Below are 20,072 nucleotides of genomic sequence, written 5' to 3' on the forward strand. Positions count from 1 at the left end.
GAAATGAATGTTATAGTTTTGTTTTTCAGTATCTTAGAATAAATAATTTGTATGAGAGGATATAAAATGTCATTTTGATCCACACTCCATACAAGTTGGTGGCGGTAATACACCATTTTGTTGTTTGTCAACCGCCAATAAAAGAAGAAGAAGAAGAACACATTTCCCAGAAGCCTTTGCTGTAAAACATATGACGCATTTAACCTGCGACTGCAGCGCGTTGTTTGGTGTTGTGCGTTAGTAAGTCGTTGCATAGCTCATAATCTTGTTTCTTAAAGTGAGAAGAGGAGACGCACTGAAAATGTAAGTTGGAGCTCACTTGACCCTGCAAACTATTATAAAGACCTCGTTCAGCAAAAAAATTGTGTTTATTATCGTAATAGGCGTTTATTTTCTCGCTCTATTCGTAGATGTCGTTGGCAGACGAGCTGCTTGCCGACTTGGAGGAGGCAAGAGAAGAAGAGGACGGGCAGTACCCCGGTGAAGAAGAGGGTGAGAGTGATGGGGAACCCGGCGAGAGACAAACTGGAGGTCTGGAGGACATACCCGAGGAGATGGAGGTGGATTACAGTGGGGCGGAGAGTGTCGCATCCATAGCAAAACTAAGACACAGCAAGCCAGTGAGTTTGTCTTTAATCATATATGTATCTATAACTAGATTCTCCCTTAAGCGTTACACTAACTTAATGCAAACTTCTTGACTTTTCTCAGTTCTCCGAAATCATGGATAAAGTCGGTCTATATGTTGGAAATCAAAAAAAGAATTCGGAATGTAAGCAACATCCTTCTACTTTACGAAACGTGTCAAATGCTGATAAATATTAATTTTACATATTTAACGTCTTTCCACTCTCTTCAGTATCTGGACCTGTCGAATCAGACCCAGAGTACAGACTTATTGTCTCCGCCAACAATCTGACTGTGGAAATAGACAATGAACTTAGTGAGTTTACTATTTTTAATCTACAATATCTTCCTTTAATGTTAAATTACAAGATTTATAAAAAGAAATTAAGCATGATAACATCTCTTCTTCTTTATTTCCTCCCCAGATATCATTCACAAGTTTGTTCGTGACAAGTACTCCAAAAGGTTTCCTGAACTGGAGTCCCTGGTGCCAAATGCACTAGATTATATCAGAACTGTTAAGGTAGAAACCTGTTAGTCTCAAGCATTTGTGAGCGGCCTGTTAATGCAAAAAAAAAAAAGCCATCATATTAGTTATGTTCCTCTGATCTGTGTTTTGCATGTGTTTTTATAACTTCATGTGTTTGTGTGTGTTCAGGAGCTGGGCAACAATCTAGAGAAGTGCAAAAACAACGAGACCCTCCAGCAGATCTTGACCAATGCTACTATCATGGTGGTCAGTGTCACCGCCTCAACCACACAAGGGTGAGTGAGTGGATAGATGGATTCAGTATGATTATAGGAAGAGAATCTACTATTTCTTTTATTGTAGATATTTGCTAACGTTTATAATTTGGGGTAAGAAATTAAATCCAGTTTAAATTGAATTTATTAAAATTGACAGTAATGCAATTTGTTTTTATTTCAAATAAATGTTCTTTTGACCTTTCGGCTTATCAAAGAAGCTGAAAACAATATTTAAAAAAATTAAGCAGCACAAATGTTTTCAACATTGATTATAATAATTTTTTTCTTGAGCGCCAATCAGCATAGTAGAATGATTTCTGAAGGATCTTGTGACACTGAAGACTGCTGAAAATTCAGATATGCCTTCACAGGAATAAATTACATTTTAAAATACAAATTCAAATAGAAAAGTTACTTTACAATTATTTCATAATATTACTGTTTTATATATTACTGTATTTTTATCAAATAATTGCAGCCATGATAAGCATTGCCATATTTATTTACATTACAATATTTTGCAGAGATAGATGCAAAGATGCCAAGTAAATAATTGCAGCCATAAGCATCACAGACTTCTTTCAAGAACATTTTAAAATAATTATCAACCCCAAACTTTTGATAGGTTGTGTAATTTTGCTGATTTTCTGTTTAAATGATTGGATGTTTGCAGAACGATGCTTGGCGATGATGAGCTTCAGCGATTGGAGGAAGCGTGTGACATGGCCCTTGAGCTCAACCAATCAAAACACAGGATCTATGAATATGTGGAATCCAGGATGTCATTTATTGCTCCAAATCTTTCCATTATTGTAGGAGCTTCAACTGCTGCCAAAATCATGGGTGAGAACAAGAGGTTGGAGGCTGCTGAATAAAGTGCATAGTTCACCCCCAAAAATAAGTCATTTACATGTTGTTCCAAACCTACTTGACTTTCTTCTGTGGGTCAAAGAAGGTTAATTGTACAGAATGTTATTTTAGTTTTTTGGGGGGAGATCTATTCACTTAAGATGCTTATGCTTGATCGCAATCAATATACCGCTTTCCATCCCGTTTATTTCTGATCTGTTTCTGGCCACATGCATACCTTCCCCCCCTCATTACAGGTGTTGCTGGTGGGCTGACTAACCTGTCCAAGATGCCTGCATGTAATCTGATGTTGCTGGGGTCCCAGCGGAGGACACTGTCTGGATTCAGCAGCACGTCCCTGCTGCCCCACACAGGCTACATCTACCACTGTGATGTGGTGCAGTCTCTGCCTCCAGTGAGCATCAACCTTTTTGCTTTCACTTAATTTGTTTTTCATTTCTTTTGTTTGATAATTTTTATTCAGAATAACATTCCATTTTTCTATGTTTCCAGGATCTGAGGAGGAAAGCAGCTCGTCTGGTTGCAGCTAAATGCACTCTGGCTTCTCGTGTGGACAGTTTTCACGAGAGTACTGTTGGCAAGGTCAGCGATCGCATCAGTAGCACACGTTTTACATGGACATTTTTCTGATTGTTGAATCCGAACATAGTGTTTACATGAATGTTAAATAGTGATCGGGTAGTTGTGCACAGATTCCTGCTGTTGAAGCAAACTAACCATCCTCATTTTCTTTGTTTTAAAAAGCAGACGTAATATTTAGCAATTTCAGGTCCTAATTAGGAGACAACGAGCACACTAAGCTTTTTGCCATGATACTTGTATTAGTCAAGCAGTAAAAACTCCCTTTCCCAAAACAAGGTGTCTGCAGTTGAGTCCAAAGCAAGCGCTTGTGGGACAACGTTGTCCTGCACTAATTCACAGATGAGGAGCGGAAAGAGAATTTTAGAGATACACGACACAGTCATTTACTATATTCAACAACAACATCAGCTTGTTTTGTGCATAATGCACCCTTAGGCCATTTTTACATTGCACATGCGCAAAATTTTCCAGTTTTGTTTTTCAATCTGATCAAGTGTTTGCATGGATTATCGAATGGATTAGAACCGGTTTATCCCACTTCTTTCAAACTGATTGAAGTTTCGGTCAGTTTGGGCATTTTTATTCCGATTTAGGTTTTTACACGGAGCATTTTCATTCGGATTGGACTTTCAAGCTGATTGTAATCAGAATGCAATGCTTCATGTAAAAGCACCTATTGTCTGCAGCATCACTGTACAGTTAACTCATGTCAGATGTTAATATTAGACCATCTTTGCTGTAAGAAAATGTTTAGAAATACTATATTACTTTCTCTGGATTAACTTGTGTGTTTGTTTGTGTGCAGGTTGGCTATGATCTTAAGGAAGAGATCGAGCGAAAGTTTGATAAATGGCAGGAGCCCCCTCCAGTCAAGCAGGTGAAGCCTCTTCCAGCTCCCCTGGATGGACAGAGGAAGAAGAGAGGAGGAAGAAGGTGAGGGTCATAACGGATGGGAATGATGGGTCCCCGTGGTGCCAAGAAAATGTCATTTCATATTTTTTTCCTCAGAGGAACATTGAGATTTTACATTGCAATTTTTCTTGAGACAACCAAAAGAAATTTAAAAGGGGAAATACCATTTATATATTACTTTATTGAAAAGTACAAACAAATTAAAGGGAAAGTACAAAAACAAGACTCTTTGTTTAGATTTATGTAATATATGAATTCATAAGAGTTTGGCAGTTTCATAATTCTCAAATTTTGTATAGACACATTTTTCTTGACAATTAAAGGTGCAGTAAGCAGTTTCTGAGACACTGTTGATATTTGAAATCAACCTAAACAAAAACACCTCTTACTTTATTGCTCCGCCCCCAAACACGCAATGCAAGAGTGGATGTCTCTTTATTGTTGCTGAAGTGAAGCAAAATTATGCTTCACAAAAAAATAAAGCTGCCGAACGAATGACAAGGAAGAACAAAAAATGAACATGCAGTACACAAGACTATATAAAGCAAGAGTTGGTTGTTATTCACCAGCACATCAGCTCCAGGCAAACAATGACACTCAAAACGATCCTGTTACTATAGCTAACAGTACAACAGCAATGTGACCCACGTATGGAGCAGAAACAGCACAACCGCTGTGACCGGCTTTAGCTAGTCTCGAGCACTGGAAAGCTTTTCTAATATTAAGGCCCGTTCACACCAAGAACAATAACTATAAAGATAACTATATTAGCATCCACACCAGCGGACAATATAGTTCTGTTTATTTTAAGCATGTGCTTTTGTCACTTTAAATGCTCAAACTTGTTACAGCAGGATGGATTCTGATTGGCTGAAACACGCTGTGCCATGAGCTCTGCGATTCTTTAATATTGAGAGATTTTTAGAACTTTATCGTTATCTTCATAGTTATTGTCCTTGGTGTGAACGGGCCTTTAATGTGGGTCCCTAAGCTCTTGTCTGATCATAACCCTTCTTTTTCCAGTGTTATTCCTCTGACCTTTTCTCTTTTGTAATATTTCTCAGCCACCTCTTTCTTCAAATCTCCCTCTTGCTCACTTGCTCTTCTCCAGCATCATGTGTATATGCCCCCTTCTGCTGATTGTTTACAAGTGTGTTGTTGTGCTCAGTCCGATCCAACAGTATTTCTCAGAAATCGCTTACTGCACCTTTAAACAAAAGAAAGGGGACATATATGCATTAATTTGTTCTTAAATATGACTGTACATTAACTTTTTCAGAGTTATTTTGTTCTTTTCTTTTTTTTAACATTCTCTCAGGTATCGTAAAATGAAAGAGAGGCTGGGTCTGACAGAAATCAGGAAACATGCCAACAGAATGACATTTGCAGAGGTTGGTTGACTTCTGTCAATATTGCTTGATTAGTATGCATAACTTAATTAATCCATGAAATTTCAAAACGGTCTATTACAAACTTTCTTTCTCTGCCTGTAAGATCGAGGATGATGCTTATCAGGAGGATCTGGGCTTCAGTCTCGGTCAGCTGGGAAAGTCTGGCAGTGGCAGGGTCAGGCAAGCTCAGGTCAATGACTCCACCAAGGCCAGAATATCCAAATCCTTACAGGTATGTCTGCTTACTGTAACATAAATCACAAAATTGTAAGAAGAAAATTCAATTTCTTTTCAGTAAATTTTTTAAATGTAACTTCAAATCTTCAAATTCAAAAATTTGGGGCCAGTGGGATATATATTTTATTTTTGAATTTAACCCTTTCACACGTAAGTTTAAAATATTCTAACTGACCCCCCAGCGTGAGTTTTTCAAGGCGACCGTTATTTAGAACCTGTCACTTTATCGTTTCCATGGTGACGCGTCATTGCTTGTCACGTGACACAGCCTAAACACAGCGCTGAATGAATGATGATCTGCTTTTATGCAATTTTCTCTTTTTGATTCAAAATATTCAAAAATATGTTAGATATAGCATGAAACACAGATATTCCGATTGTCAAATATGTGCATGTGGATGTGTTTGGTTGTTTAAACACTTTTATAACGATCGCGTTAGTTGAGCTGTATGCGCGATGGGCGGCGCCATGTTAGTTTGTGCTGGATTTACAACACGTCAATTCCTCCACTTCTCACGAAATACAGGAAAGTAAGTGGCAGGTTAACTGGGGGAAGAAAAGGGTAAAATGTAAAGCTACTTACACATTGTGTATCTGATATGAATAAAACATGTCGTCTTATTATGATGGAAAGGATTATTATTGGCGCTTCCATAGACATCTGTGTGTATTTTACAAACTCAAATTCATTGGTTTGCTAGTACTTATGTGATTTTAAATGCCTGAAACCTAAAATAAACATTATGTGGTTGAAAACACTGAATAGTTGTGATATATGACAAGCGCGAGCACGTCCATCTCTGGCTCAGCGCCAGCCAACGCGCGAAAGCACATTTGAATTTAGCAGTTGATCACGTGATGCGCTGACCGTTCTAATCACACCGGTGTGATCGTACGCTCCAGGGACCAGCCAAGACTGATCACACGGGTGTGATCGTACGTGCGAAAGGGTTAAAGACTTTTTTTTGCTCACACTGCATTTATTTGCGTTCAAACATACAGTAAAAACAACTAGAGTATGAAATATTATTGCTATTTAAAATGACTTATTTTCTGTTTTGTAATGTGATTGAAGACTTGAGTAATGATGCTGAAAATTCAATTTTACTGTCACATGATCCTTAAGAAACTTTTATTATCAATGTTGAAAACGGTTGTGCTGCATGATATTCTTGTGGAAACTAATTTTCTTTGATGAATAGAAAGTTCAAAAGAACAGCATTTATTTGAAATAAAGCTTTTGCAACGTGTTTAGTGTCCCTGCTAAAGAAAAATATTGATGTCTTTAAAAACTGACCCCAGAATTTTGAACATTAGTGTAGATTTGTTTAATATAATAATTTTTTTTCCAGTTGTTTAATGCGTTCCATGCATTTATTTTTAAATGTTTTGTTTCTGCAGCGGACACTGCAAAAGCAGAGCATGACGTACGGTGGGAAGTCCACTGTCAGAGACCGATCATCTGGAACCAGCTCAAGTGTGGCCTTCACTCCTTTACAGGTACACACACTCATTTTTGTGTTATTCTTTTGGTGCGTCTAGAAGGCGTTCAGCGGAAATCCCGCCCTGTAGCTAATTTCATTGGTTAAGGTTACAGTGACGGGTAGGCGTAGGGATCACTGTTTGGTGTAAGCAATCAGTACAGTGATTGACATGACCAATGAAATCTTTAGCATTAGCTTTAGAATTCACGTCTAGAAGTGGTTACATCCATCATTTAAATTGTTCTCGCACAGAGCTGTTCACTTGCTGAAACACTGACTGACAGCTGTGGTTTGTTTGATTGATCTGTTCACTGTCTGCTGTCTCTCAGGGGCTCGAGATTGTGAACCCACAGGCTGCAGAAAAGAAGGTGGGCGAAGCCAATCAGAAATATTTCTCCAACATGGCTGAGTTCCTCAAAATCAAGCGTGAGAAGGAGGACAAGGTGTGAGGCTGTGCGTTAGACGGATGAAAACCACATATAACGACAGCCGTGGACGGATTCACACTTCAACCGCTAATTTATACTCCCGACACCACACCCACTCAGGACAGCAGAAGGACATGTGACTGGAGATCTTTCCGTGCCGAGGAAATGAAGAGGGAGAGTGTTCTGGTGTACATTTAGATTTTTGTTCATTTAACTTTTTTTAATGTGTACAAACAAATTGTGAGCTGTATATAAATCACAAAGAACATGGTAAATGCAAGTTGTTTTAAGCAATTTTTTTTCTCTTCCATTTTCCTCTTTGGCCAACATTTTGATTAAATAAAGTTGCTAATCTAGTTGTACCAACATTGTCACTAGTCCTTTTTCATTTGAGTTCAAAGCCTGCTGTTGTTTTTCTGTGTGTGATGTATTTTCTTTCCCTGAGGAAACTTGTATTACATTTAAAATGGTTTGAAACGCTTCCCAAGAGAATTTCGTTTAGTATGTTTGCATAAAACATGCTTTAATATGCAAGCGTTTCAATCTCTTTCCTATTAAAGGGGAGACCCGTCTTCCCCAAGTACATATAGGCGCAATCACATAACGTTCTGGTGTGTCATGAATTAAATATCTGAATACTTAATTTTCAAAATAAAGGTTGAATGTCAAATGGCTCTGTCAGTTTTTTATAATGCAAGTAAATGTTGGGTGTACAAGTAGTTTTAACTAACAAAATGGTATATTGAAAGAAATTCTGGTGTCACGTTTATCTTAAGTGACCTGTCAATCCTGTTAAACAATATTTCATGTTTATGAAATACATTTTAATTTAGTTACATTTTCAGTGTCAACTCTTACATAATGGTAGATCAAGGAACACAATGTCTTGTTTTTATATAAGTGCATTTGAGATGAGCTGACTGGAAGTGGTGCTCTACTAATTTTTTTAATAATCATGGTCTTTATGCTTTATTAAAGACCTATTAGCCAAATGCAGACTAATCTATTTAGTATACTACTAAAACTATGTTTTTGTCTTTTTACGTTGTATTATCACAAAAAACTGAAAAGCAATAACATCTTATGGCCATTTAAGTATTCATTTGGTAAGGAGCCATATAGTACTGTGGTGGATAAGAAAATGAATTTTTTTTTTTTTTGCTTAAACCCAGATGCAATGATTAGGACCTGATGTGCAACTGCTGGATGTATTTTATTATTTACATGAAGTCTGTGTATGAGGTCCAGCCACCTGTTAATGGAAACAAGAACACTGACACTGCATCACAAAAGTATTTTATTGAAATTTTACAACTCTGTTTTTTTTGTTTCCTCTCAACCTACGAAGCGACATCACAATCGCATGCTGTCCTGTCCATGTCAAAAAGGCAAGGATGATGGTGTTTGTTTTCTTATCAGAGAGAAATAGACAAATGCAATCAGCTGCCCTGTGCATCAAAAATACTTTTCCATCTTATCACATTTATATCAGTTTGTGTGTTGGTCAAGTCCATTGTTCTCCCCAAACAAGAGGAAACTGGAAAGTCGCAAGGGATCGTGTCACAATGTGAGGTGTTTCAAAAAGCTTTGCCTGATAAATGGAGTAACGGAACAATGATTTTTGTTTATTTTTAATAAGGGAAACTGTCCAGCAGAGTATGTGAGAATAAATTCAAGATGTGACTTCAAAAATAACAGGAAATTTGGGGAAGATTTTTGTTTTACTTTACATGCACACTTCCACACAACAAAAATATTCAGCCATGGACAACCTAAAGGACACTGAAAGAAAGAAAAAATAAGGTTTTTAACTTGTACATATTTTAATCTGTCTTTTTATTAGATATTTCTGAAGTGAGATCAATCATGCCATGTTTAACAGACAAATAATCACACGCCACTTTGAAGGCTGACAACGTCAACCCACCTTGCTTGTGAACATATGTAAGATAGATGCTACAGAACATTACCCTATCAACGCCAACTTTTTTGCGGTCAAGCAAAACCACATTTAGGTAATGATAAAGGTAGGGAGGTCGAGAGGAATTCAATTGCATAGCAATTTAATGGTCGACACGTTATCTCGCAAGGCAAAGTCACAGTGCCTAAACACTCCCAGAGGGGCTCAATGAACTAAGAACAACAAATCAATGCATTAAACTCGGGTTTTCGCATAGTGCCGATACACCATAGTCAGTATATGTCATCTAAAAGGATAAGACTTGCTAATGCAGCACTCCACCAAACACAAACTACGAGCAAAATGTTTTGTCTGTGGCATCCTAAACCAAATCGTTTCCTTTAATTTCTGTCACTTGGCTAGGTGGGGGGTTTCAGTTAGAACAGAAATGACGGGGATAAAGACTCAGTTAAAGGAGGTTCAAATGTTTGCATGTAAACAGGCACTCGACCCCCTACTCTCTCTCTCTCTTTTAAAGAAAAAGGCCAACTTCACATCCAACTTTAACCACGACATGGAGTTCATCTCGGAATGTCAACAGCAGCGTTTTCTCTGTCGTAGCAATCGCTCTCTCTCTCTCCGTCTCGTCCTCCTTCAGTCACTGCAGGTCTCTGTCTTCCAGGTATCTGTACTCGAACGTAAATCCTTCCTTTTTTCTCTGGCCCCACTTTTCATAGTCAAAGTAAATGTACGTGCCCTGCAGACAGAAAAAGAATATTCATTAAAACAGCAAGTTCAAGGTCTCCAAATGAGCAAATAAATATTATTATAAAGATTGCATACAATTTTTAAAGAAATAATTTATTCAGCAATGATGCATGAACTTAACCTCAACCGTAAGACATTTATAATGTTACAAAAGATTTGTTTGAAATAAATGCTGTTCTTTTGAAATTTGTGTTCAAAAAATTGCCACCACAGAAAAACAATAATTTGAAAATATATTCAAATAGAATAAGTAATATTTCACAATATTACTGTTTTTACTGTATTTTTGATCAAATAAATGCAGCCTTGGTGAGTGTAAGACTTTTCAAAAACATTTTAACTCGTGATCAATAGTGTACATAGTCTGACAAGCCAGACCCACATCAAGATGTTGGGTCTGGGAACACACCATTGGCAGGGCTCAATCCGAGGGGCGGGATAAACGGTTGTCTTTCAAATTCCCTGTGCACGCAATAGGATAGCGCTACAACCAACCAGAGCAACGAAGAAGGTGACGTAGTCTGAACACATCTTCCTTTTTTAAGAATGACTTGAGAAAAGAACGGCACTGAACTCCAAGTCTTCCAGAGTCGCGGCCAAAGTCGATTCGAAAGACCGCTGTTAGCCAGCAGCAGCAGCCAGCCCACCGACTCTATACACAATGTGATTGGCCTGACTAGAGTTTGGATTTTCCAGCTCGCAAGCCAACGGAGAGTTGCTAGACGACACTGGCTGCAAAATAAAACTTGCTGCCGCTATGGTGCGTCTAGATTTCTAGGCTATAGTTTACATTCATTTAAAAAAATAATATCTACTTATAAAAAAATTATGGCTAGTAGCCTTAATGCGAGTAATATATATATATATAAAAAATTATTGTTTTTTCATTGTTCACTTTCACTGGTATTGGTATCAAATACTGAAACTAGTATTTTGGCAAATATACAAGGAGCATTAGAAATTTAAACTCAGTTTGCCATCATTATCTTCAGTGATGAGCATGAGAACAGTGTTGGGTTGGTACCTGTTCAAATTCATCAGTGATGGTCTTGGGTTCCTCGTGCCGTTGGAACCACATCATGTATTTGGTGTGGAACCTCCACGATTGCTTCTTCAGTGCTTTGGCTGACAGGTACTGTGCCTTTGTGCCCTGAGGGGAAAATACAACCAAGAGAAAGAGTTGGAAGACTGCAACATCCAACAGACATGCTTATAAAAAGTAATAAATGCAAACCTCCAGGTAGTAGAATATGAAGAAGAGTGTTTCAGTGGACAATCTCTGGTAGAACTCAATAGAGTCCGAATGATGTGGGGGCACCTGGTGGTGGAATGGCGGTGTAGGACAGGGGTTTCTCATCAGGTACTGCCTACAGACGGGACGGGAAAAGAAAAAGAGATTTATGTCATGTTAGGCCTACATCTTCAGCTTGAGTAGTTGCTGTGTTTTTGAATGGCTTGACATTGATAGAAAATACTTTGTCACTCCCTTTAAAGAGGAACTATTATACTTTTTTACATGTTTAACTTTGTTGTTGTTTGAGAATGGAAAATGACAGCACAAAGGACAAAGTACACTTCATATGGAGTTATTCTCTATATCGGTAAGCATTGTTTTGGAACTCCCTAAAACACCTTGATTGTAATCTTGAGTTTTCTTCTGGGAAAGTACACATCACAATATTCCTTATTTAAATAATTCCCACCCAAGGCATACGCAAAAAAGGGTGAGGCCTGACTGAGTTGCGTTAGTGGTGTGTTGTTTCCGTATGAAACTCGAAGTTATGGTAAGGGACCCCAAACACGCTCAAAGTGGTTGACCAATCATTGTGCTTTTCGGGAGGAAGTGACTAAGTGACAGGAAATAAAAATGGGTGCGTTTCCCAAAAGCATCGTTAGCCAGATATGGCTAGTTCTAGTTCGATAAGTTCTATTGTTATCAGCATAGTTCAACGAGTTGGTGTTTCCCGAAACCATAGTTCCAACAAACATTCGCAAAGAGCATCGCAAAGTTGCATGTTTGGAACTACAGCTCTCGACCTGTGGTTAGAAGAAGAGTTTCCTGTTTGCATGACGTGGACTTTATAAATCCTTATCTTGAGCAAAGTAAGCAAGCTGGCATTTAGTACGATCTGTAACTTTTATTTCGAATATATAAAAATTTCATTTACGTCTTTTAGTTTGTAAAGAGATCTAAAACGCAGTTTTTGAAGAGTGTGCATGTGCGTGCTCTAGAATGTAAGAAGGAGCCTATGATTGAATCTGGAAATAAACTGTAACTGAGAAAATTTTTAAATAGTCCTCAGATGCCATGTCTACAATTTATAGCAAAAATACTGGCATTAATTCAAACTCAAACGGATTGCTTAAAAGAAGTAATAACTCCACCGCCTGCGTGACATCATTAACCAAAGTGGTTGAACGACCAATTTGCAACACTGCGGTTACGAGAAACAATCGTGACTAGCTAGTTGATTTCTTCAATGACGCATCAAACTACGGTAGTTAAGCAGTGAGTTACGTCACTGTATAAACACAAGCATTTTGTCTGATGCTGATGACCGATAATTCTTTACATTTGACAGCCCATGACCAATATATAGGCATATAAATATAAATCTTTATATAATTTTTTAGATCACTTCAACATACAATCACACACACAGTACAGTAGCCTATGTGAACCAGTGTAAGATTCCTTAAAACTAAAATAAATGTTACACTCCTGTGGCATGGATAAACAAATGAAATAGCCTCAGCATGGATAATAATGAAATGATTTAAAATGATGCTGTTTTATTACAATAGTGTTCTCATTATAATATGATGTAATATGACAGTCCCAATCATAGTTATTAATGCTGTGCACTGCTGTTTGAGCTGAGTTCACTGAAGCGTCCAAATAGATATTTTTAATATTATCTCATGATCCCGATAACTCCATAATTTGGCAGCCGTTAGGCTATATTAGGGCTGCTGTAACTAGGACCTGACGTCAGGACCTATTATTCTGTGTGCGCATTTTGGATGAGAGAACAAAATATGCGGGAATAAGTCAAATTAATCGCAATACCCGCAATCACATGCCGAAATTCAAGCCTTGTAACAGTAACAATATTAATCCGGAGCAAATTAAACGAGTGAGGGATGGTTTGTCTCAACTCACTGTCGGAGAGATGAGAGAGCGAGTAAAAGTTTATTATTTCTGATGCCTTTTTAAAAGACCACAAAAGAAAAGTGTATAGGCCTATATACATATATAAAATTCAACCAGCCAAAGTGGCTAGTAGGAGTGACTGCATTACACGCCACGGCGGAAATGTACAGAGCCCCTAAAGGGCCGTGGTGGTGTAAAAATTTGGTATGGGAGTATATATATTTTTTCACATTTTTGCGTTCCCTCGCAAAGTTATTTGCTTTCCCTCGCAAAACCTGTTGTGAGCTCGGACAGACACCTCCTGTTTAATGTCCAGCTGGCAGTGTTTCAGAGCTCTGTATGTTAATGGAGCATTTCATAGTGTTTGAACTTGGACTCAAATGTAAAGAAATGTGGTCAGTGCTTAACTCAAGGAGTTATATATAGCTATCACAGATTTGAATTTCCCGGATCAATAACTTGTGAGCTAAACGTTGTTAAAACACAAATTACACTTATTTGCAAATCACAGTAACGTAGACAACGAGCTACAACCCAAATATCCCTCAAAACAAGCTTTATAATAAAAATTAATCACTGAGCAGCTGGCTGAGAGAAAAGTCAGAAGGGACCGTCTGCAAAATGCAATTCAACCCAGAAAACGCAACTACAAAAATAGTCATTACCTTCAATGTTACACACTGTACTGTGACCCAATTCAGTTTACACATCAATGGTCTCCCACTGGTCATAATACACTGCTTCTGCACATTTTATATTATGAAAAATATTCAATAACTTTACTGAAACACACCAAATGCAGTTTATCAAACCAAGTATTGTAGTATAACCAGCAGGAGAGCAGTGATGTGTGAACTGAATTTGGTGACAGTACAGTGTTATAGTGAAGCTATCGAATATGTTTAATAATATAAAATGTGCAAAATGGTTTGGGGTTTTTGTTAAAAAAAAAAAAAAAAACTTTAAGGACCATGTACAATTTCCAACATAAATGTTACCATTTGATGCATTGTACCAAAATTAGCCACAGGCTAATTTACATCTGCAGTCCAGGTGTAGTTTGTCTTTTAACAACGTTTAACAAATATTGATCCGGGAAGTTCGAATATGTGAATATATTGCCAACTTCACTGAACTCCTTGAGTTAAGCACTGACCGCATTTCTTTACATTTGAGTCCAGTGCCAAACACTATGAAACGCTCCATTAACGTACAGAGTTCTGAAACACTGCCAGCAGGAAATTAATCAGGAGAATTTTACATCCAAGCATGAAAACCTAGTAGACCCCAAAAACCAAACCAAATTTTACTTTGTAAAAAGGCATAATATGGGCTTTTCAATCTAGGTTTAGACCAGCAAGCAGCATGTGTACCTGATTCTCTCTGAATCGGATGGGTGAGGCATGTGTGTCCATGCTGACTCCTGCATTGCCTGCTGGTAAAGCTGCTCTTTAGTAAGGGGGGTGGGGCCTAGCGGACACGCCCCTAAAGATGGCGGCAGGTTGACCTCTGAAACAGCTGGCTGAGGGGCCGTTGTGGGTCCAGGTGGAGCTGAGGATGTTGAGAACAGCTCTAAAGGAAAGACATTTTTAGTGTTTGTGATTATACCATGTACCTTACGTAACATCTAATCTTGCACACTAACTGCAGTTGAGCAGTTAGACAGGGTGTTCTGTGTGTTGAGTCATTTTTATCATAAGCTTGGTATAATGAAGGATGCAGAGGCGTAACAGTAGGCGGCACAACGTACAACAATGCATCTCAGTCAAATAGGGGCTAAAATGAGCAACTATTTCATGTGATTAGTTAGGTGCAGAGAGTGTAAGGTACCTAAGGGTGCGATTTCTACATCCAGTGCCAATCCTAGTGCAGCTCGCTCTGCCATCGCTTTTAGAGAGCTTGGAGGTTCAGGAGCCTGTGAAAGACAAAATGGAATTACATTTTAAATTAAAAAGCACATTTTCAATCTATGGGAACTAAGCTGATTTCACTGTATTTGATTTGATGGGGGTGACTTTTGAGAAACTTTAAGCTAAGGTGTGTCAGTTCTGCACCACTGACAGACTGAATGTAGTCTGGCCAGGATGAAAAAACACACCTTGATGGCTTCTGTGTTTGGTGTGTAGGAGTGTGGGCCATTTAGCAGACTCCCACCACCAGGTGTGCTGTCAGTGAAAGCAGGTGATGGGGAGGAGGGGGGTAGAGTGATAGAACTCAATAAACTGGGGCCATTATCCAGACTATAATACAGAGGAAGTAGGAGAGAGAAAGAGTGACAATCAATCAATTATTTTACTGTTATTAGTTACAATTCAAAGATATGTTGATGCATACTTACGTTTGATTGGTTGTTGAGCTTGAGGACGTGGAATGGCTGTTTTGTGATTGGCTGGCACTGCTGAGTGAGGAGTCTGGTGTGTTATCTGCAACCACAGCACTGTAACCTGTATGGAGAAAAAATTAAATACAAAAATATATAACAATGATTAACAATTAAGAGATTAATAATAATAAAATATAATTTAAAATAATAAAACTAAAAAAATACTAATTTTAAATTAACTAAATAATAGTTATTATTAATTACAAATTCAAAAAAATTCAAACAAAACAACAACTATAATGATCATTTTATTATTATTATCATCATTACTGAACAGGTAAAAAAAAAAAATTTGGGCTATATAAAGAGACATTTGTTGGCCAGACTCAAAAGTACTCACTGGTTGCTCCGTTTTGTTTGAGGCCACTGGGAGGTCTTGCAGGCGCTACGTTTGTCCCTGCTCCTCCACTCGACACAGAACTACTTCCATTCCCACCCAATAGGCTCTCTCCAGTTCCTCCTGCAGGTGTTGTGCCCACAGGGCTAACGGGTACCTGCGCAGACCCGTGGAGAGCCGTCTGCCCTGGTACCAGGCTCAGAATCCCTCCGGTGAGGGTTCCATGACCCGGACTGGACCCTAGCAAGCCCAAACTTGCCCCTGTACCCGTACCGTTACTTGTCGCGCCTGTGCTTGCACCCCCTGCACCTCCGCTCGGTAAAGATATGCCAGAACTACCACTGCCACTCCCAACTGGACCACTGGAAGCGCTGCCTATTGTTCCACCTGCAGCTGCCTGGGCATATGGGGCAGGGGTAGAGCCTGAGAGAAGCCCTGCCATGGTGCTGTGAGAACCAGACATGCCTGCCAAGCCCAGACCCGGCATCTGAGCCACACTACTGCTGCTGGTGACCGTCACACCCCCTTTCCCCAGGCCCAAACTCAGTCTAGAGCCCTCAACCCCAGGAACTGTTGAAGCCTGGGACTGGGAATTGGAAGTAACTGAGCCAGATGTGCTGGAACTGGGCAGAGAGGAAGTAGTGGAGGCAGGTAGCGTGGGGTGGCTAGGTGGGCTAGGTGTGTTGTTTGAGGGTGCAGATGTTGAGGAGAGTTTGACCTGTGCTTGCTGTTGAGACTGAGAAGAATGCTGCTGCACTGCGCTGCTAAAGCTTCCCAGGAGGTTGCTGCCCCCGGAGACCGCTGGGCAGGCCCCGACAACAGTAGCCATGGAAACCAGCGAAGAGGAGGAGGAGGAGGAGCCAGATGAGGCGGATGAAGAAAAGGACGAGAGAGACGGGTTTCCGTTCTTCACAGGAGACTGAGCGGAGCAAGAAAGCCACGAGGTTAGAAACACAAATATCTTTTTTTATTAAGCATGCGTGCAATTTAAAGGGATAGTTCACCCAAAATGACATTTCTGTCATTTCCTCATGTTGTTCCAAATCTGTATGATTCTGAAACACAAAACAAGAACATTCTGAAAACATGCTGGTCACTCTGTTCTATGCAAATGTAATGGACATGTTAAGCTTCAAAAAGGAAGAAAATAACCATAAAAGTGATCTATACAACTTGTGTGTTATATACATATTATATTAAGTGCCCGTACAATTACTTTAATAGTGAAAGTTTCAGTCCCCATTCACTGTAATAAAGTCATACAGGTTTAAAACAACATGTGAGTGTAAACCTTTAACAGATACTGCAGTCTTACCTGACTGACTTCACTGTCTGTTGATCGACCTCTCTTATCCTCTGAAATCTCCTGAGCAAAACATTCACATACAATATATAGTAAGACAATCAATTCTGTGGCTAAGAGAACATGATTAATGGAGATTATGAATGATGGAGATACTTTGCAGACTAGACATGAGGCCGAATAAAAGAAAGCAGTTTACCATTGTGCCTGTAGCAGGAGATGGAGGGATGGGAGAAGAGGAAGTGGTGGAGGTCGGTGTGCTGCTGGACTGAAGGAACATTTCATCTTCCATCTGGCCCTGAGGAGATGTCGCCATCAAGGCTGCCGCTAGAGAGAAAGAGATCATTTTAAATGTGACCATCTTGACAGTTGTTCAACAACTAGCCATTTCATTTAAAATAACGCCATTGTCCACACACCCTTCAAAAGAACACACAGACTTACGTATATCTTCCAAGTCCAGATCATCATAGAGGAACTCATTCTCTTCAAAATCTGGGTCTTGTGAAGAGTCAATGTAGTATTCCACATCATCTTTAATCTTATGGATAGCTTCAACCTGGATTGAATCATTATCCAGCATCCTCAAGATGGTCTCTAACATACGAATGTGGTACCTGTGTCTTTCGATTAACCTCTTTAGCTCCTCAATTCGATCCTGTTTCTGAAGGCAAACATAAATAACAGAAAAGAGCAATACGAGAATATGTTGAGCGTTGAGTGCAAAATAGTGAAAAGCATAAAAAATTAATCAAGCTATAATAAATTAGAAAAGTGGTCAAAAGAAATGAGGGGAAATAAAAAGAAATAAATTTGACCTCCTTGTCTCCTTTCTTCTTTCGTGTTTGAACAGAGAGGGACTCAACTTCACTCTCAAACTGGTCCACCTGCATGTTCAAAGTGTCTATTGTGTTCTGCGAGAGAGAGAAATCATGTTATTACTGCACTGCTCGCATCCTGTTAAAGGTTTTTCAACCCCCCGCTGTTATTTGTGAGCCCTCTGGTACCGTGAGCCACTGTTCCGTTTCCTCCTTCTCTTTCTGTGCTGGGTCTACTTTCTGAGCCAAGCCCAGCCCCTCTTTAGAGTAGGCCTTTGTCTTGGTTTCTCTTTCAACCACCTTAAAGCGCTCCATTTGCTGATTAGAAAGAGACAGAGTCAGGTTAAGGGCTTCAAGCTTGCCGGATCAGACTTGGGAAAAAATATTTTCAAAAAATTCATATTTTTATCAAAAGTATAAAATAAATTGTGGGAACTGTGACAAGAGTGTTAAAATAAAAGAGCCATGAGGAATCCGACAATGTGCTTTTACCGTTTCAATAAGCTTGCGGTTCTCCACTAGCTGCCGTTTGTCTTTGATCTCATTGGATGCCACCCATGTCTTAATCTGATCTCTTAGTCGCTAAAAAGAAAAACAGGTGAGAACAATTATACTGATTGAGAACACATATTTTCCCTTGGTTCGAAAGCAAGTGTACAATAATGAATTTTATTCAACGGTTTCTTCCGCTTCTCTAAATTGTTTGGCCAAGCAGTGTTCCAAGAGTGCTAATATCTAGTCCAACAGCAAGGAATACATCTCTATTATTCCGCTTGAGCATTTTCAAACCATTCCAGAAAGCCTTAAAATAAACTAAATGTCAGATGAGCACATTCTTACCTGAAGCTTTTTAATCTCTTTTTTGAGATCAGCCTCATATTTTTCCTTCTGGTTGGCATTGGCTGCATTGTGAAGCTGAGTATAAAATTGTATTTATTAATAAGATGTAAAATATGACAACATGTGCGCGATAACTTTCGCTTATTCATTTATTTGGATTAAGCATTAGTCATTGAGATGTTAACGTCTTACCTTTTTCCAAATGTCTTCAAACTGTTCGACACCTTCAGCAACTTTTTTCAAACATCGATCTATTTCACCTGGTTGTGTAAAGCATATGGTTATGCATAAATCATGAGATTATATGATGATTTAGAAAAATCTCTGAATAGAAACTGCTGTGTACAAGCAGTTGTGGCAGGGTAGAGTAGAGACAAAATTACATAATATTTTTCCATATCATAATGTCTTACCTTGAAGTTTTCTCTTATCAGCCATGGCTTCGCTATGATACTGTCTTCATGCCTTCTGTCACTGCAAGCACATTAGAGAGACTGTTAACTTGCACAGCATTCAGTGTGAAGCAGATGGAAAGCGTTTATACAGCTCCTGACAGATAAATCACATCTCAATAGAAAATGATATCAACACATCCTGCTCGATTGACGTTACACTATTTGTCTGAATCCCGAAAACGATTAATAACTTCAAAGATATGCTTTACTCGAGTGCTTTCCAGGTCAACAAATACACGCTATTTTATTTGCGTAATTTTCCAATCCTCCAGAATTAGAGAAAATATCAAGAATTATAACTGATCCTTCCCATGATTTAGATCACGTATACCGTTACGCCAACACAACCAGTGTTTACGCAGCCTCTGATCACTGAGCTGCACTAGCCAAACTGATGCTAACGTGTTAGATCAGCAGCATTTCATCGCCATATCTCATCTGCACTGATAAAATGTCACCCTGTCAGTATATATAGACCATATACTGCTTATTTATGCAGTTAACATGGATTAAGCTGCTGTTGTTGTGATTACGAGCAGCGCTGACGGCTAACGCTCTGCTAGCACACACATATAGTTTTTCCAACAGAAATTGTGGGGGATTTCAACTCTTAAATTGAATGCACATTCGTCGTATACCTTTTTCAAATGCGTCAGTATCTCTATGTGACAGCCACGACCAAAATATCCGCCAATTACTTATTTCAAATTTGGTAATGTTTTCAGCTCGACAGTCCCTTCTGTCCAGTACATTAAAGATGGACGGCAGACTCCGCCCACTGGTCGCTGCTAAAGTTCCCGCCTCTCGGCTTTTTCCGTTCTCATGATTCGTTAAAA

The 20,072-nt window shown here is 39.0% G+C and overlaps 2 protein-coding genes across 5 annotated transcripts; one reads left to right on the forward strand and one right to left on the reverse strand.

The window, feature by feature from the left end:
• The first annotated feature begins 90 nt into the window (after positions 1 to 90).
• On the forward strand, positions 91 to 7,948 carry prpf31 (PRP31 pre-mRNA processing factor 31 homolog (yeast)). Its single transcript, XM_079625000.1, has 14 exons — positions 91 to 303; positions 411 to 620; positions 712 to 772; positions 860 to 943; positions 1,053 to 1,150; positions 1,286 to 1,392; positions 2,048 to 2,217; positions 2,481 to 2,638; positions 2,737 to 2,826; positions 3,632 to 3,759; positions 5,057 to 5,129; positions 5,233 to 5,361; positions 6,768 to 6,866; positions 7,180 to 7,948. Exons 2-14 carry the CDS (start codon positions 411 to 413, stop codon positions 7,297 to 7,299), a joined length of 1,527 nt encoding a protein of 508 aa, XP_079481126.1. The 5' UTR covers positions 91 to 303; the 3' UTR covers positions 7,300 to 7,948.
• Positions 7,949 to 8,473: 525 nt separating this feature from the next.
• On the reverse strand, positions 8,474 to 20,042 carry cnot3a (CCR4-NOT transcription complex, subunit 3a). 4 transcript variants are annotated; one of them, XM_079624996.1, is made up of 19 exons: positions 19,875 to 20,042; positions 19,195 to 19,255; positions 18,974 to 19,041; positions 18,782 to 18,856; positions 18,434 to 18,523; positions 18,131 to 18,259; positions 17,942 to 18,037; positions 17,568 to 17,787; positions 17,323 to 17,450; positions 17,136 to 17,186; positions 16,825 to 16,875; positions 15,824 to 16,739; positions 15,439 to 15,544; positions 15,199 to 15,340; positions 14,931 to 15,015; positions 14,474 to 14,672; positions 11,181 to 11,313; positions 10,971 to 11,096; positions 8,474 to 9,935 (listed from the first exon to the last, which is right to left on the reverse strand). In XM_079624996.1, exons 2-19 carry the CDS (start codon positions 19,217 to 19,219, stop codon positions 9,837 to 9,839), a joined length of 2,739 nt encoding a protein of 912 aa, XP_079481122.1. In that variant the 5' UTR covers positions 19,220 to 19,255; positions 19,875 to 20,042; the 3' UTR covers positions 8,474 to 9,836. The 4 variants fall into 4 exon arrangements, with proteins under 4 accessions (XP_079481122.1, XP_079481123.1, XP_079481125.1 ...); XM_079624997.1 differs by having other exon boundaries at positions 17,568 to 17,781; positions 19,875 to 20,023; XM_079624999.1 differs by lacking the exon at positions 16,825 to 16,875 and having other exon boundaries at positions 17,568 to 17,781; positions 19,875 to 20,011.
• Between the last annotated feature and the right edge of the window lie 30 nt (positions 20,043 to 20,072).

This window comes from Phoxinus phoxinus, assembly GCF_949152265.1.
Source record: "Phoxinus phoxinus genome assembly, chromosome: 10".
Taxonomy (NCBI): Eukaryota; Metazoa; Chordata; class Actinopteri; order Cypriniformes; family Leuciscidae; genus Phoxinus; species Phoxinus phoxinus.

Excerpts from the sequence above, each read along its gene's own strand:
- cnot3a (XM_079624996.1), bottom strand. The coding sequence starts at position 19,219 with ATGGCTGATAAGAGAAAACTTCAAG. Across the intron at positions 18,857-18,973 it reads TTGAAGACATTTGGAAAAAG|CTTCACAATGCAGCCAATGC; the intron begins GTAAGACGTTAA and ends TTTTATACTCAG. Across the intron at positions 11,097-11,180 it reads TCATATTCTACTACCTGGAG|GGCACAAAGGCACAGTACCT; the intron begins GTTTGCATTTAT and ends TTTTCCCCTCAG.
- prpf31 (XM_079625000.1), top strand. The coding sequence starts at position 411 with ATGTCGTTGGCAGACGAGCTGCTTGCCGACTTGGAGGAGGCAAGAGAA. Across the intron at positions 1,151-1,285 it reads ATTATATCAGAACTGTTAAG|GAGCTGGGCAACAATCTAGA; the intron begins GTAGAAACCTGT and ends GTGTGTGTTCAG. Across the intron at positions 5,130-5,232 it reads ACAGAATGACATTTGCAGAG|ATCGAGGATGATGCTTATCA; the intron begins GTTGGTTGACTT and ends TCTGCCTGTAAG.